The sequence below is a fragment of the Cervus elaphus genome, chromosome 20 (assembly GCF_910594005.1).
Source record: "Cervus elaphus chromosome 20, mCerEla1.1, whole genome shotgun sequence".
NCBI lineage: Eukaryota > Metazoa > Chordata > Mammalia > Artiodactyla > Cervidae > Cervus > Cervus elaphus.
The window spans coordinates 67,116,888-67,134,261 of record NC_057834.1 but is presented as its reverse complement, the minus strand read 5'-3'; the positions used below and the strand labels follow the sequence as shown (position 1 = coordinate 67,134,261).

General features: G+C 37.0%; 1 protein-coding gene across 2 annotated transcripts in view; it reads left to right on the top strand.

The window, feature by feature from the left end:
- Nucleotides 1-17,374, top strand: part of PLPPR4 (phospholipid phosphatase related 4) — a 50,369-nt gene that overhangs the window by 19,678 nt on the left and 13,317 nt on the right. For both annotated transcript variants that reach the window (XM_043878240.1, XM_043878241.1), the window contains exons 2-3: nt 8,923-9,108; nt 16,473-16,602. In XM_043878240.1, the coding sequence (XP_043734175.1) occupies nt 8,923-9,108; nt 16,473-16,602 (316 nt within the window). The remainder of the gene's footprint in view (nt 1-8,922; nt 9,109-16,472; nt 16,603-17,374) is intronic.

Sequence of the window (17,374 nt, the reverse complement as noted above, 5' to 3'; positions counted from 1 at the left end):
TTAGACACATTCTGACCTACTCTTAATGATGTTACAAGTGTTAGTATGCTTTTCATGATCTATATTCTTGAGGTTCACTATAGTTAACCTAAATATGCTACAATTTTGTTGAAGACAAACCATAAAGCCCTATACTATATTACTAGTTATTATTATTTTCAGTATTTAAAGGAAATATTTATCTCTACTAACTATAAGGCAAAAATGCTAAGGAATATCATTAAAGATCACACTATAGGAAATGGAAAACTCTATCACTGTGTATTGACCTATGACCAAGTTCTTATTGGCCACCAGTTTTAATAAAATTACTTTCATATGCTAATATTTCTTCCAGTTTGAATTCCATTTGAATAGAATGTATGTTTTAAGTTTCATATTTTGTATGATTGGGGGATACTTAGAATTGATGCAGAGTCTGACATTTAAAATTTGTTATTAAATAAAAATGTTCTTTTTCTCTTAAATTATCTCTTGCATATAAGTGGTATGAATATACTCAATTATATTCTTTGATTCTTGTGACATTATTTGTATCAAAACCAAGTTAATTTAAGTTTGAAGTTCCTGTGCAAGTGGTGTTTTTCAAAACTGAAGGTGATGGTGTTCAAATCATCCTGTATCAATGACATGCAGCTTTCTCCCTGCAACCTTGGACGCTCTTTAGACCCAGATTGGCATCTTACTCTCTTCTTGGTATTTTGATAACTGAGAGGCATCTCAGTTTTAATATTTCCAAAAAAAAAAAAAAAAACCCCTTATGTTCCTCCTAGTTAAGCTTCTCTCAGCCTTCCCTATCCTAGTAAATGACACCCCCCAGCCCAATCACTCAAGCCTCAAATCCTTAAAATCAACCTTTATTGTTTTCTTTTCAATAACCAGCTCATCAACAAGCCCTGTCATTTTTGCCTCTAAAGTTATATCCAGAATCTGCCGACATCTTTGTCTCAGTGCTGTGTGCCATGTGTTGTGCCAAGTCGCTTCAGAGGCGTCCAACTCTGTGCGACGCTATGGACTGTAGCTTGCCAGGCTTCTCTGTCCCTGGGATTTCCCAGGCAAGAATACTGGAGCAGGTTGCCATTTCCTCCTCCAAGGGATCTCCCCGACCCAGGGATAGACCCCGTTGTCTCCTGCATTTGCAGGTGGATTCTTTACCACTACTGCTGCCTAGAAAGCCCTAGCACATACTAGGCACTCAATAAGTATTTGTTGGATTTTGAAGAGCCTTCTAATTTTCACCCTGCTTTTACCTTTGACCCATCGCAGTCATTCTCAACTCAACTGCCAGAGTGATCTTCCTAAAATATATTCTGAGCCTTACTATATCTCTGCTTAAACACTCCAAAGTTATTTCCAAATGTACTTTGAATGAATAAAATATGAACACCTGCCATGGACTTCAATGCTCTGCGAAGTCTGGTCCCAAATCCACCTCTCTGACTTTAGCTTTCCTTTTGACTATGCCTTTTACCTGGTTTTTATATGGTTAGTTCATTCTTGCCCACTCGATTCTTTGTTTTAAAAATACTTACCTAGGTAGGTCTTCCTTGATCTAAAATAGCAATACAGTCAATTACCACAGCCCCCTGTCTTGTCTTCTTTATAATATGTGTTCTTGCTAATATTGTAATTTTTAATTTTTATCTGCATTCTTCAGAAAGAATGAAATCTTCATCAGAATAAGGACTTTGTCTTTTATCACAGCTGTATTCCCAGGATGTAGAACAATGCCTCAAACCAGTAGGCTTCAATAGATATTTGTTGAATGAATAAATAAGTGAGCCATGGATATAATGTATGTAACTGACCCTCTGTTACCATGATCCCACCAGTTTATGAATATCTCAGTGGACTCCAAATTTACCATGTCTGTGTAAAAGGAAAAGAATGGAATTGATAGGTCTGTAGGCTGAGAGCAAGTGAACTCCCTGAATGAGAAAAGTTTGTTATTATCAAGATGCTAAAAACAAGTAAGGTATCTGACCTAGATAAAATGTCATGATAGATTCCATAAAATGTTTCACTAACATTGAAGTACACCTTGTATTTGTCTTGTTCAAGCTGGCATCAGAAAAATCAATATTATCTAGTAAATGCCATCTTTTGAAACACATTTCTTTTGTTTGCTCTGTTCTCTAAACTATTATAATTTTCTCTCTAAAAATTGCCCTATTATTTTTACTTGCAAGTCTCGTATTAGAGGATAATTATAAAAATCAATCTTTTCTTTTTGAAAACTATTTTCCCAGTCTTCAGATAATTTCCCTTCTCTGTATTGCTGCATAAAAATAGTGTGTTCACACTTTTTTCTTTGCTACGACATAACTAGAGAATAAAATTCCTAATACTTGACTATGTAGGACTTTTAAAATCTCTTTTTAAATGCAATCAAAAGCTGTCTGTGTGATTTTATGTATTTATATCATTTTATGTATACATATCAATTCTATATCTATGCCAAAGTTAGCACATACTCTCTGTTAAATTTCTTACATTCAAAAGAAAATTATTGTTGTATACTTCAAAAGATAAAAATAATCTTTGAAGATAAGTATGTTAGAAACAAACATTACCATTTAATCCATTACACTGTCCAGTAGTAAAATACAGTATAGGAAAATGATGTCTAAAATTACTTTTACCCCAAATATTTAATAAGCATTTTGTTCAAAGCTCTTTCTTAAAAACCAAAATTGATGTAAAAGGCAAAGAATAAAAGATACCTTTTTTAAAAAGTCAAAGAAACAAATAGCAAAAGGGAATAAAAATATGATTCTTATTTTGAAGACAGATGAAAGTCTTGAAACATGCTTCAATAGAACTATATAAAAGATATTAACATATGGATAGAAAGATATATGGATTAGAAAAACTGGAAAAATTGGCCGTTTCAAGGAGGCTAATGTCTTAAAAGGCTAAAATGCATAATATTAATAATGAAGGAAATTATTTCACACATTTATTTATAATATATATGCATATATATTTGAAAAACACTATTATGTTATATTATTAGTTTAAATATTAAAGTGAATAAGCTTAGGCCCCATCTTAAGGATATTTTCATTGGGGAAGCAGAAAAAAGGCTGTAACTAATCTATACCAGATCACTGTAATAAAGAACAGTGTGTAGAAATTTCCAAAGACAAAATACTGGGAAATTAAGAAAGAGGAAATTACTCTCAAAAAGAATTACCAAGTAAGGCAAGTGGGAAAAGTTACATTTGAGGAGTGTATTATTATTAATATGTATAACAGCAAAGACCGTCTCAAACATGACTCCTGTTTAAAACATATATGTAGAAGGCCTAAAATATGAACTAATGGCATCAAGGGAAGGATGTGGATCACCAATCTGGTTAAATATTTGACATTCAAATTAATGGAGGAAAATTTTTTCTAAATTTATTGAAACCACGTTTTTAAGATAATGTTTATGCTAAGTGAAACTTACTGTTAACTACAGATTTGCAAATATAAACTCTTATTTAAACAGAACTGCAGATTAAACAGTACCCCTATTCATTGATGCTAATTGTAATTCAAAATACCAGACCACCTGACCTGCCTCTTGAGAAATCTGTATGCAGGTCAGGAAGCAACAGTTAGAACTGGACATGGAACAACAGACTGGTTCCAAATAGGAAAAGGATTATGTCAAGGCTGTATATTGTCACCCTGCTTATTTAACTTATATGCAGAGTACATCATGAGAAATGCTGGGCTGGATGAAACACAAGCTGGAATCAAGTTTGCCGGGAGAAATATCAATAACCTCAGATATGCAGTGACACCACTCTTATGGTAGAAAGCAAAGAAGAACTAAAGAGCCTCTTGATGAAAGTGAAAGAAGAGAGTGAAAAAGTTGCCTTAAAACTCAACATTGAGAAAACTAAGATCATGATATCCGGTCCCATCACTTCATGGCAAATAGATGGGGAAACAGTGGAAACAGTGACAGACCTTATTTTGAGGGGCTCCAAAATCACTGCAGATGGTGACTGCAGCCATGAAATTAAAAGACACTTACTCCTTCAAAGAAAAGCAATGACCAACCTAGACAGAATATTAAAAAGCAGAGACATTACTTTCCCAACAAAGGTCCATCTAGTCAAGGCTATGGTTTTTCCAGTAGTCATGTATGGATGTGAGAGTTGGACTGTGAAGAAAGCTGAGCACCGAAGAGTTGATGCTTTTGAACTGTGATGTTGGAGAAGACTCTTGAGAGTCCCTTGGACTGCAAGGAGATCCAACCAGTCCATCCTAAAGGAGATCAGTCCTGGGTGTTTTTTGGAAGGACTGATGTTGAAGCTGGAGCTCCAATACTTCGGCGAAGAGCTGACTCATTTGAAAAGTCCCTGATGCTGGGAAAGATTGAGGGCAAGAGAAGGGGACGACAGAGGATGAGATGGTTGGATGGCATCATCGATTCAATGGACATGAATTTTAGTAAATTGAGTTAACTCCGGGAGTTGGTGATGGACAGAGAGGCCTGGCATGCATGGGGTTGCAAGAGTTGGACAGGACTGAGTGACTGAACTGAACTGAACTGATCCTAAAACTCTACTCCCATTTTTGGAAATGAAGCACAGAGCTATGTTTTAGAAATAAGACCTTATGGCTACAATTCATGGATTCAAAATCCAACCACTTCTACTTGCTAGAGGAAACTGAGCTTATCTATCCGAAAAGTATAAATAATTGTTTAGCATAAGTATCTCCCAAAATAGTTAGCACTTATGTCATAATAGAAAGTTTTTAATTAGATGAATTAAAATTAATTAATAAGATTAATTAAAATTTCAAAGGCAGAAAATTATCTGTCATATTGAGTGCTATTTAAAGTATTTGTTGAATTAAAGATAGAGTATATTTAACTTGATTTAAATGGAAAAATCTTAATTGTGCACATAAACCATAAAGTGTTGATTTATTGGTCGAGTCTGGAAGATACTGCTTCTTACAAGAGAGGGAAATGGTGAGGAGGAATGACCAGATATTTAGAGTGGTCAAATGGTCATGGATTTTAATAAGAAAAATGTAAGTGTTTTTACAGGCTTTTGTTCTCTATATTGAAAAACATCCATCTGAAAAACAGAAAGACAATGCCAGATTAGTTCCATACATCATTACTTTTTCCAATCACCTCATTACAAAAACTGTATTGGGAATAGAAGACATAATACTGTCTTGTAAAATTTATTTATTTTTAAACCAGATGACCAGAAATCATGGATGGTCAATAATATTTTTTAACAAAACTTGATCTGCTTTGTTAAATATTTTATCCTCCACTAGTAAGTAAGCCTTAAGATAGATACTTTTTTCAATGTTGTAGAAATCTGTGTCTTCAGATTCTGAAAGACCTGGCATTGGACCTTATATTTGCGGTATTTTTTCTCTAGCTGAGAACAGGTGTCTCAGTAAGCTTATGATCTTTAATCACCAAGCCCATGTCTTGTCTGTCATATCATAGTAAGGACACACATAGCACCTGGCACATTGTAGGTTGAATGAATGAATAATTCAATCTATGACACAAAGTCTAGAAAGTAAATTGTGCCTAGTTTAGGTTTAGCAGACAAACTGGAAGACATCCAGTGAAATTAGAATTTCAGATAAACAATTTTTAATGTAAGTATCTCCAAAATATTACATGGGGACCACTCTAAAAGTGATTTATTGCTTATCTGAAATTCTAATCTCACTGAGTGATGTATTTTCATTTGCTAAATCTTGTAACTCTAGTCTAGTTATTGTAATGAATTAATATTTGCTTGTTGATTCAATTAGTCATTTATCAACAGGCATTTATTGTTTTATTAAATTATGAAATGATATATTGCATGCCTACCATGTGCCAGGAATAATGCTATACCTTAGGCACTCAGCAACAAATAACACTGGCAGACTCTCCCTTCATGGAGCATGTATTTCAGTGGGAGATGAGGGGAGAAGAAAAATAAATAAGTGAAGTGTTGAATCAACAAGACAATTTCAGTTAATGATAAACATCATGAAGAAATGAAACGAGATGATAAGGGTAGAGGGAAAGATGGATCAATGGCTACTTTCCTAGTGATGATACAGAAGTCATCATTAAATGATAAGGAGAAGCCATTCAGACAAAGAGCTGGGGGAGAGCACAAAAGAAAGAAGAAACAGCACATGCAAAAACCCTAGGTAGAAATGAATTTGACCGCTACAGGATAAGAGTGAAGACCATAGGACTACATCAAACTAAAAAGCTTCTACACAGCAAAGGAAACCATCAAAAAATGAAAAGACAGCCAATCAGATGTAGTGAAAGTGAAAGTTGCTTAGTCGTGTCCGACTCTTTGCGACCCCATGGACTGTATAGTCCATGGAATTCTCCAGGTCAGAATACTGGAGTGGGTAGCCTTTCCTTTCTCCAGGGAATCTTCCCAACCCAGAGATCGAACCCAGGTCTCCCACATTGCAGATTCTTAACCAACTGAGCTATGAGGGAAGCCCAATCAGATGTAAAAAAGTATTTATAAATCACTTATCTATTATAATGTCATTACCAACTCAGACATGAATTTGGGCAAACTCCAGGAAATAGTGAGGGACAGGGAGGCCTGGTGTGCTGCAGTCCATGGGGTTGCAAAGGGTCAGACATGACTTAGCGACTGAACAACAAAATCTATTATAATTAGGGCCAATGTCCAAAGTACATATAAGGAATTCATACTACTTAATAGGGCCTTCTCCAGTGACTCAGTGGTGAAGGATGCACCTGCAATACAGGATATGTGTGTTTGATCTTTGGGTTGGGAAGATCCACTGGAGAAGGAAATGGCAACCCACTTTAGTGCTCTGGCCTGGGACATCCCACGGACAGAGGCTAGCGTGGTGGGCTATGGTCCATGGGGTTGCAAAGAGTCAGGGACAATTTAGCAACTAAACAACAACAACAACTTAATATCCAAAAAAATCCTCCCACAAAACATGCAAACCCAAGCAATTTGATTATAAAATGAGCAGAGGATCTGAATAGACAATTTTCCAAAGAAAATATACAATGGGCAATAGATATAGGAAAAGATGCTCAATATCACTAATCATGAAGGAAATGTAAATCAAAACCACATGAGATACCACCTCATACCTATTAGAATGGTTATCCTCAAAAAGACAAGAAATAACAAGTATTGACATGGATGTGATGGAAAGGGAACCACTGTGCACTGTTTGGGTATGGAAATTTGTGCATCCACTATGGAAAACAGTAGTTTTCTAAAAAAAAATTAAAAATAAGAGTGCCATATGATCCAGTGGTTCCACTTCCAGGTATTTATCTAAAGAAAACTAAAACACCAACTGGAAAAGATATATGCCCCACTGTGTTCATTGCAGCATAGTTTGCAGTAATCAAGACATGGATTGATGGATGAAGTAAAGAAAATGTGGTACATATATACTATGGAATATTATTCAGCCTTCAAAAAGAAGGAAATACTGATATTTGAGACAACATGGATGGATTTTTAAGGCATTATGCCAAGTGAAATAAGTCAGTCAGAGAAAGATAAATATCATATGATCTCATTTATATGTAGAATCAAAAAAACAACAGCAATAAAAAATCAAATTCATAGAAACAGAGAACAGATTGGTGGTTGCCAGAGGTGGGGAATGACAGTGGGCAAGATGGGTAAAGGGGGTGGAAAGTCACAGATGCTCAGTTATAAGACAAATAAGTCCTGGGGATATAATGTACATATAGAAACTATAGGTAATAATACTGTATTGTATGTTTAAAAGTTGCTAAGAGAGTTGATTTTAAAAGTACTAATCATAAAAAAGAAATTGTTAAGTATGTGTAGTGATGGATGTTGACTAAATTTATTGTGGTGATCATTTTGCAATATATATAAAAATATTAAATCTTATGTTGCATACCTGAAGTTAATATAATGTTATATGTTGATATATGTCAATTATTTTTCAACTAAAAGGGGAGACCCATTGGCTTATAGTGGTTAGGGGGCTGGTTGCTACTACAGCTGTTTAATCACTAAGTTGTGTCTGACTCTTTGCTACCCCACAGTCTGTAGCCCTTCAGTCTCCTCTGTCCATGGGGTTCTCCAGGCAAGAATACTGGAATAAGTTGCCATTTGCTTCTCCAGGGGATCTTCCTGACCCAGGGATGGAACCCGCATCTCCTGCTTGGCAGGCAAATTCTTTCCACAGATCCACCTGTGAAGCCCAAGGGGGACTGGTAGTGGTGGTTTAGTCGCTAGGTCATGACCAACTCTCACAACCCCATGGACTGTAGCCTGCCAGACTCCTCTGTCCATGGGATTCTCCAGGCAAGAATACTGGAGTGGGTTGCCATTTCCTTCTCCAGGGGATCTTCCTGACCCAGGAATCAAACCCGGGCCTCCTGCATCGTAGGCAGATTCTACAGTGGGGGACTGGGGAATAGTATAAATATGGTATAAAAAGATGTAAGAAACTGAAGCAAGAGCCAGATCGTGCACTCAATGGTGTGAAATTTGAATTTTATTCAAGCAAAATGGGACCCACTGGCGTAGTGAATATCAGGAGCAGTATGAGCTAAAATAAAACATTTTCAGAATATTTGGGATGCTGGGTAGAAATTGGATAGGTGGAGTGGGGAGGGTAAGTGTGAAAGTGGAGCAGCATTTAGAAGTAATCCAAGAGCAAAGGTGAGGCATGCCGTGGATTCAGAGAAGATTGGTGACAGAGGTGGAGGAATTGGAGTTTATTTTGAAGGCAGAAGCAGTAGCAAGTATGAATGATTTTAATTCTGAGATCAGAGAGGAGTGTTGAGAGAAAGTGGAAAACACTTGTGTTTCTAATTTCAGGATGTACTGATTCTATGTATGACCTGTGTAGAAAAATAAATTGATTTTCTCTGTCCTTCATTCTCAGTTGCCTATATTGGCATCATCGGTGGTTAGCCTGTATTTCCTTGAACTCACGGATGTCTTCAAACCCGTGCACTCTGGATTCAGCTGCTATGACCGGAGTCTTAGCATGCCATACATTGAACCTACCCAGGAGGCAATTCCTTTCCTCATGTTGCTTAGCTTGGCTTTTGCTGGACCTGCAATTACGGTAAGAATTGCCCCCAAATTGTGTTTGTCAGCCCCAGAAAACTAAGAATAACTACATTTATGTAATAAATGAGGTGTCCCTGGTGGCTCAGACAGTGAAGAATCTGTCTACGATGTGGGAGACCTGGGTTTGATCCCTGGGTTGGGAAGATCCCCTGGAGTCGGGAATGACAACCATTCCAGTATTCTTGCCTGGAGAATCCCATGGACAGAGGGGCCTGGTGGGCTGCTGTCCATGGGGTCGCACGCACAGAGTCGGACACGGCTGAAGCAACTTAGCATGCATGCATGCATTGGAGAAGGAAATGGCAACCCACTCCAGTGTTCTTGCCTGGAGAATCCCAGGGACAGAAGAGCCTGGTGGGCTGCTGTCTATGGGGTCTCACAGAGTTGGGCACGACTGAAGTGACTTAGCAGCAGCAGCAGCAGCATGCGTTCATACCATATCGCAAGTCTTAGAAACTGTGGGAAAGAAACAAAAAATTCTATAGCCAACAGACTTTGTTCTCCAAAGTGCATGTTGCTATCAATTTTAGCAGATTAGCACTTTTTATTGATTCTTAGCATTGAGCTTGCGCAACTGTAAAGAAAAGAGGGTACAACTCACATTCCTACCCCTCACAAAATAAAATACTTTAGATTCAGAATAAGCATTTGGATTTTAAAATGTGTAGCCTAAAGAAATGACCTAACCTATTGAAATTGAATTAGAAATGTAGTTGTTTTTAGTTTGCTAACATATAAATTGGGAATTACATATTTTTCAATAAATTTATTAATAAGTAACACCAGCATAGTCTTTATAGCATCTCTTTTGCCCCCAAAACCTACCTAAAGGATAAGAATCATGTTTCAGGGTTAATAATATTTATTTCTAACAGTAGGAACTCTTACTTTACTTTTATCATGCTAATGAATGTCAGAGGAGGTGGTCATCAAATAAAAAGCTGTATTTGAATGGAGTTTTTATAAGATCCCCTAAAGAACTGGTCTATTCTGGTTTGGTATATGGCAGCAGTTTTAGAAAAGTCTCAGCATTGACCTTTGTATACTCTTGGATTTGTTTCTTTTTTAGTTTCCCCACATTAAACAACAACATTCTATTTGCACTATAAATTACATGAAATATTATCAGAAGATAAAATGGAAACTTAATTTTTCCTAGAACTTTATCATACTTAAAAGATGAATTTTGAGACCTTTAGGTCTCAAAACACTTTGTAAGTTTTAAAAAATGAGTTATCTGAACTTCAGTAACTCCAGGGTGGTTGGAACTGTTAATGATGTGCTTGAAAGTAGCTGAGACTCTGACTAAAAGCACAATGTGCCTTTATGTGCAGTATTGTTCAGAGTGGGCTTCCTTGGTGGCTCAGACGGTAAAGCGTCTGCCTGCAATACGGGAGACCCAGGTTTGTTCCCTGGGTTGAGAAGATCCCCTGGAGAAGGAAATGGCAACCCAATCCAATACTCTTACGGGGAAAATCCCGTGGACAAGGAGCCTGGTAGGCTACAGTCCATGGAGTCACAAAGTCAGACACGACTGAGTGACTTCACTTTCGCTATTGTTCAGAATAACAGTATTTTCTGGTCATTTCTCTAATGACTTACCAAAATATCTATTATCATCCAGTTATTTGACAAAAGCAAAAAGTATACATGTTTTAAATCTGGTAGACCAGAAAGCATTTCTCCTAATTGGAATATAATGCATAAATTTATTGGAATTATTATTTTGAAGTACAGTTATTAAATACAAATGCTTGTGATGCTGCTGAAGAGACCAAGATGATATTTCATCAATTACATAATTTCTTTTTTATATACCCAGAAGTCTTTCTTCCCTGGGTCTTAGACTAAGTGGCTAGGAGAACACATCTAATTGTGGCTTTTCCTGCCAGCACCATTTATTTCACACTGATCCGTTTGCTGACATTGTTACAGGTCCTGGGGCCAATGACCTTGGCCTCATTATTGTGTTCCCGCTTTTCTGACTCCCTCATTTCCAGTAATAAATTCTCAATATGCAATTAAGGATGCCTTCTGGGGGATTCTGAGTCAACACTTTCTTTCTTGAGCCTTGAGAAGTGAAAGAACAAGTTTGCTATGACTACCTCTACCAAGTAGAGGGGAACCTGGTGCCAACTTCTTCGGCAGAGACTGCCTGAATTCCCGGGTTGCCACTGGGCCTCCATAAGCTGTCACATGACTCTTTATGGGAGGAGAGGCAAACTAGGGAAATATTGACACTGCTGGGTCCCTGATCTTCCCCTTATCATTCAAGATATTCCAGGATGTCAGTGATTCTTTTCTTCTACACTTCCTTCATGGATTTTGAGTAAACAACTTGATTGTAAAACAAATCCTGACTTTATGGACATCAAATAACTGTCTTTTATGCCTTACTTTCTAAACATATATCTTGTCTAAATTTCTAATTTCATTTTTCCTTGTTTTAAAGCCTTTTTCCAAAACATTGGTTCTATAGTGTCTCTATGTCAGTATAGTCCTAGAATAGGGGTCACCAACCCCAGGGCCATGGACCAGTACCAGTTCATGGCCCATTAGGAACCAAGCGAAGCTTCATCTGTATTTACAGCTGCTCCCCATCACTCACATTACCCCCTGAGCTTCACCACCTGTCAGATCATTGGCAACATTAGGTTCTCAAAGGAGTATGAACCCGACTGTGAACTGTGCATGTGAGGGATCTAGGTTGCTCACTTCTTATGAGAATCTAATGCCTGATGCTCTGAGGTGGAGCTGAGGTGGTTAGGCAAGCTGGGTGGGAGTGGCTGCCACTGTCTCTCATCACCCCCAAACCTAGTTGCAGGAAAACAAGCTCAGGGCCCCCACTGATTCTATGTTATGATTAGGTATGTAATTATTTCATTATATATCACAATGTAACAATAATAGAAATAAAGTGCACAATAAATGTAATGTGCTTGAATCATTTTGGAACCATCCCTCCCACCCCCATCTGTGGAAAAATTGTCTTCCACAAAACCAATCTGTGGTGCCAAAAACGTTGGGGACTGCTGTGCCAGAACCATGATTCTGTCTCTAAACTTACTACATATGTTACTGCTCCAACTTCTTTCCCCACTCTTCCTGAAAGTGAAAATAACAGACTCTAATTCCCGACTTTCAAGGATACCATTTTCTTTTTTTCTTTTTGGCAGTACTAATCTGTTCCAAAATGGAATGGTGGGGGAGACAGGCAGGATGAATTCTTCCTTTGAAAATCACTTTCATAGTCCATTTGTGTAAGGAGAGGGGCTTCTCATTTTCACCCATTCATATGAAGAGAAGGCAAAGCAAAACAAAAGACCCCACATGGGTAGTTATTCTTTAAAAGGAAGTTTATAATTCTTTACAAAAGGAAGTTTATATTCTTTACAGAAGGAAGATCACCTGATTTTTTATACAGGCACTTACATATAAATCATTTAATGTTTGCTTCTCAGGTTTACAATTTTTTTTAATTTGTTCGTTATTTTTGGCTGTGCTTGGTCTTTGTTGCTGTGTGCTGGCTTTCTCTAGTTGGAGCAAGCGGGGGCTACTCTCCACTGTGGCATGCGGGCTCTTTGTGGTGGCTTCTCTTATTGCAGAGCACAGGCTCTAGAGCGCAGGGACTTCAGGAGTCGTGGTACATGGGCTTAGTTGCTTCCTGGCATGTGGGATCTTCCCGGACCAGGGATCAAACCAGAGTCCCTTGAATTTCAAGGTGGACTCATCACCACTGGACCAGCAAGGAAGCCCCTCAGATTTTTTTTTGATGCTTTGAAAGGTATTTTAAAAATTACCTGCCTTTGTATTGTTACACAAGAAATTATAAAACTTCTTTCGTGTCTGTGAAATGTATATTCTTATTTTTTTAAACTGTCCTTACATTTTCAACTTTAACATTAACCTCTAACTTACTTTTAAGTGATGAGGAAACAAGCATTTTGTGTAGTCCTTTGGAGATTCTCAGGGAAAATAGCACAGAATATTGAGGCTTACCATAAATCTTTCTGAAATCTATATGAATAGAAAACATGTGTATGTTCTCTTCCCTGGAAGTAAAATGTTACTGCATAAGATTAAAGGGTAAGTATATCCAGTTTAAAAGAGGAATTGTATTGAAATTTATTATTGTTTCTGGGAGGTAACCTTAGCTTTAACAGAGCACACAGTCTCCTTTAGGTGGCTTTTCCAAGGGCAGTGTACATATAATAATAAGCAATGTATTTCCTCTTTGCATCTCCCCTGGAACAGTCATTTTAGAATCTCTTTCAAAAACCTGTCCATGATATCTGACATGCACAAATTGGTATTGTTTCTTTTCAAGATTGTGTATGGCATAAACAGAATATTGTGAGAAGATACTTGTCATATACTGTTCTCTATTTCCAAATGACAACAGCAACAAATAATTTTGTTGTCAACACCTAATCCTTGAAACCATATTGCATCACAACAGCGTGTCATTCAGAATGGAGAGACAAGCAGGCATATTTGAAGATACATCAGGAAACATCTATCCTTTCCCTGAGGAGAATTCTATCTTTAAAGCAAATTAAATCATTTTGAAAATGCATACAGTGGCATGTAGGTCAAGGTTAAATGAATAGTAGAATGAAGAGAAAATTAATGTGCTCCTTAGAGAGTGGGAGGGTTGGATGATGTCAAAATACTGACAAGAAACCTCCATCCATAATCAAACCAGGGTGTGAAAGCACTCTCCTGACATATGAGTTTTGAGCTTATTAAGCAAATAAATGAAAACTCTTGAAATTTCAAGGTCACTTGAGATAATGACTGCTGTGTTATATGACAAGAAGCATTTCCCTAATGACACTAAACAAATAAATTCTTGCATATTTTAGCATTCATGGATAATATGTGAATCACTATTTACATGTATAATTAAAAAGAAACAAAATTATTCACAGAATTATTATTAAAGAAATGAAAATGAAATGAGTCTCTTAATGCATTTCAGGACACATTTCAGAAATGAGTGGTTAATTTTCTTGAAATGATGAATTTGGGATAACCATGATATTATTCTACTTGCATGGTGCAGCATGTCACATCTATCTGTGCAGAATATTATAGAATCTTTTGTGTTCCTATGTCTAACTTGAAGTGATAATGTATTATGATATTTTTCAAAAAGTATAATTAACTTCATATTCAATGACTTGAAAAAAATTCCTTCTGATTATTTATATAATTATCCATAAAGGAGTTTATCAGTGTATGCCACAAGATTTTCACTCTTCTAAGGTTATTGGTAGAGTTTTATTAAGAAAATTATTTTTATACAAGTAAAGGTTCTTTATAATTGTACACACACCATATGGAACTAAATATATCTGACAGAACATTTGAAGCATAAGGTCATAGACTTAGTCATGAGTTTTAAAAATCATAAATTTAAGTACTTTATAATATAAATGTTAAGTAGGTGTTGAGAACTGGGAACTTTCCCTTGGAAAATATATTTCAGTTCCCAGTCACGGTGATAATCTTTAAAGTGACATGATCACTTATATCTAAGGGACTGCCTGTTCCCAGTTTCTCAGTTCCACGTTTTTAGCCATACTGATTCTAATTTCACCATAATCTCTGAGGCACAGTAACCCCAAATATTTGATTTTTTTGCATTAAAAAACCACATTATTTCAAGTCTTGCTTTTCTTAATAACTACCAGCCCAAATGCCCAAGGTAATTAGCCAATGAGAATCCCACAGTGAAGGTAACAAAAGCAAACCCCACAATGCAGGGCACTGTGCTAGACAGTGAGAATAAAAGGTAAAACAAAAAAGATGGTTTTCCCGCAGAGGGTCACAGTCAAGTGAGAAACAATCAAGCTGTGCTAGAGAGAAGGACAAGATACTAAGGGAGCCACATAGAAGGGGGCATAATTCAATTTAGGATATAGTAAGGGATTTCAAGGGAAAGTTCTTGAAGGAAATGATGCCTAAACGTATTGAGTTTTCACTGATGTCCTGTGTCTTAGAATCCAACAGCAAGTGTGCTGTTCCTTATCGTAAGTATGGTCCTCTGTTTACTGAAAACACATTTTCTAAATATTTCATTCTTAAGACATATTACTCACTGGTAGTGGTGGTGGTATAGTTGCTAAGTTGTGCGATTCTTGCACCCATGAACTATAGCCCACCAGACTCCTTTGTCCATGGGATTTCCCAGGCAGCTGGAGTGGGTTGCCATTTCCTTCTCCAGGGGACCTTCCCTACCCAGGATTCAACCTATGTCTCCTACACTGTAGGCAGTCTCCTGCATTGCAGGAGGATTCTTTACCGCCGAACCAGCATTACTCAGCATTACTCAGTACGAATGGATAACTCTTCAGAAATTAACCACATCAAATTCTATTTCAGTTGTCCTGGAGCACTTTCACCCAAATGTTGCTGCTTACCTAGATAGATTCTCTTATAATCTACATTCTCCAATAAGATAGTTACTAGCCACATGTGGCTATTACATTTTAAATCTGACTGATTTACATTTTAAATAATTAAGTACAATAAAATGAAGTTAAAACTTCAACCCCTCAACTTCAGTAGGAAAAAAAATGTCAAGTGCTCAATAGCCAACAGTGCTATTTCAAGTGCTCAATAGTGGCTACCATATTGGACAAAGCAGAAAATGTGTCCATCATCACAGAAAATTTTAGCAGATAGCTCTGCTTTAGATTGAACCTTTCTACTTTCATGTCTGCTTTACATGGGTGATCCTTCTGCCCAATCCCAAATTATTTTATTGAAATAATATGCTAATAAAATATTCCTGATTCTAACTTTGGTACTTAATTTTTTCTCTCCTTATTTTCATGGTTTTAAGGATAAAATGTCAAGATTCTAAGTGTCAGAGCAGAATCAGTCACCATGTGATTAAGCAGCTCGGTAACACTGGGTATTGTTGGGAATAGGGCCAAAGTCTGGGTGCTGCAACCACATTGCAATGCCAGGATGCTATCACAATTTTGACCAGTATGTAGGAGCACAGAAGATCTAACAATGTTAGTTACAATGCCCTGATGACTTCTCACTGCTCCCGCAAATGCTCAGGAGAAATCCTCCCATCTCTAAAATGCCTGCAAAAGGTACATCTTTACTTAATTTGATTGATGGCATGTGAAGAGATAACGTCCCCATAGGAGGAAAAGGCAACTCACTCCAGTATTCTTGCCTGGAAAATCCCATGGACAGAGGAGTCTAGCGGGCTACAGTACATGGGGTCTCAAAGGAGTCAGACACAACTGAGCAACTGAGCATACATACGTAAAAGATAACTTATATAATTCACCTGCACCCATTGAATCCATTTTGAACACCCTCTTGTCTTCGCAGATTATGGTAGGGGAAGGAATCCTCTACTGTTGTCTGTCCAAAAGAAGGAATGGGGTTGGCCTGGAGCCCAACATTAACGCTGGAGGCTGCAACTTCAACTCTTTCCTTAGAAGAGCCGTCAGATTCGTTGGTAGGTGTGGGAAACCACAAAGAAAGAAAATGTTTTTCAAATAGAAATGTTATATTTAATTACAGGCATTGTCTTTAAAGCTGTAATTTAGATGCATAATGTCAGGTACATGATGAATTTTACATTATACAAAAATAAAAAAATAAAAACTGTTAAAAACACCCTAATTTAAGTTTTGTATCCACAATGTGTTATTTATAGTTATAGTCCTTGTTTTGAGAGCCAGCATGCCATGCATTTCAGTTTATTTTTGTCTTAGCTCTGGTAGAATCATGAATTTACTTTAAAATGGTTTCTTGGATCTGGGTTCATTTTTTAAAATGGAGAATAAATATCAGCAGACCAATATAAATGGATAACCCTTCAGAAATTACGTTAGCTGCATCAGTGATTCCATTTCAATTGTCCTGAGGTGTTTTCATCCAGAAGTTACTGTCTGTGGAAATGTCACCAAGCAGCACAGCATCAAGGCTGTTTTTCCTTGGTTATATCATCTAACTCTACCTCCTATTTTTCTGAGACCTGCAGAAAATCCATAGGCCTATATCAAAGTCAAATCGGCATCTAAACCTTCATCTCTTCTGATTAGCATGTGACTATCTTAATATTATTTGAGTCACAGACCTTTCTTTTTAACTGAATTGAAAAGTCAAGCCATAGTACATCACACCACTGTGAATGTTTTAAATCATTCCCAGTAAATCAATAAAAAGTTATTTTCACCTGTAACCTCTCAGTTCAAAGGAATAGGTAGCTTTATTTAATACCTAAT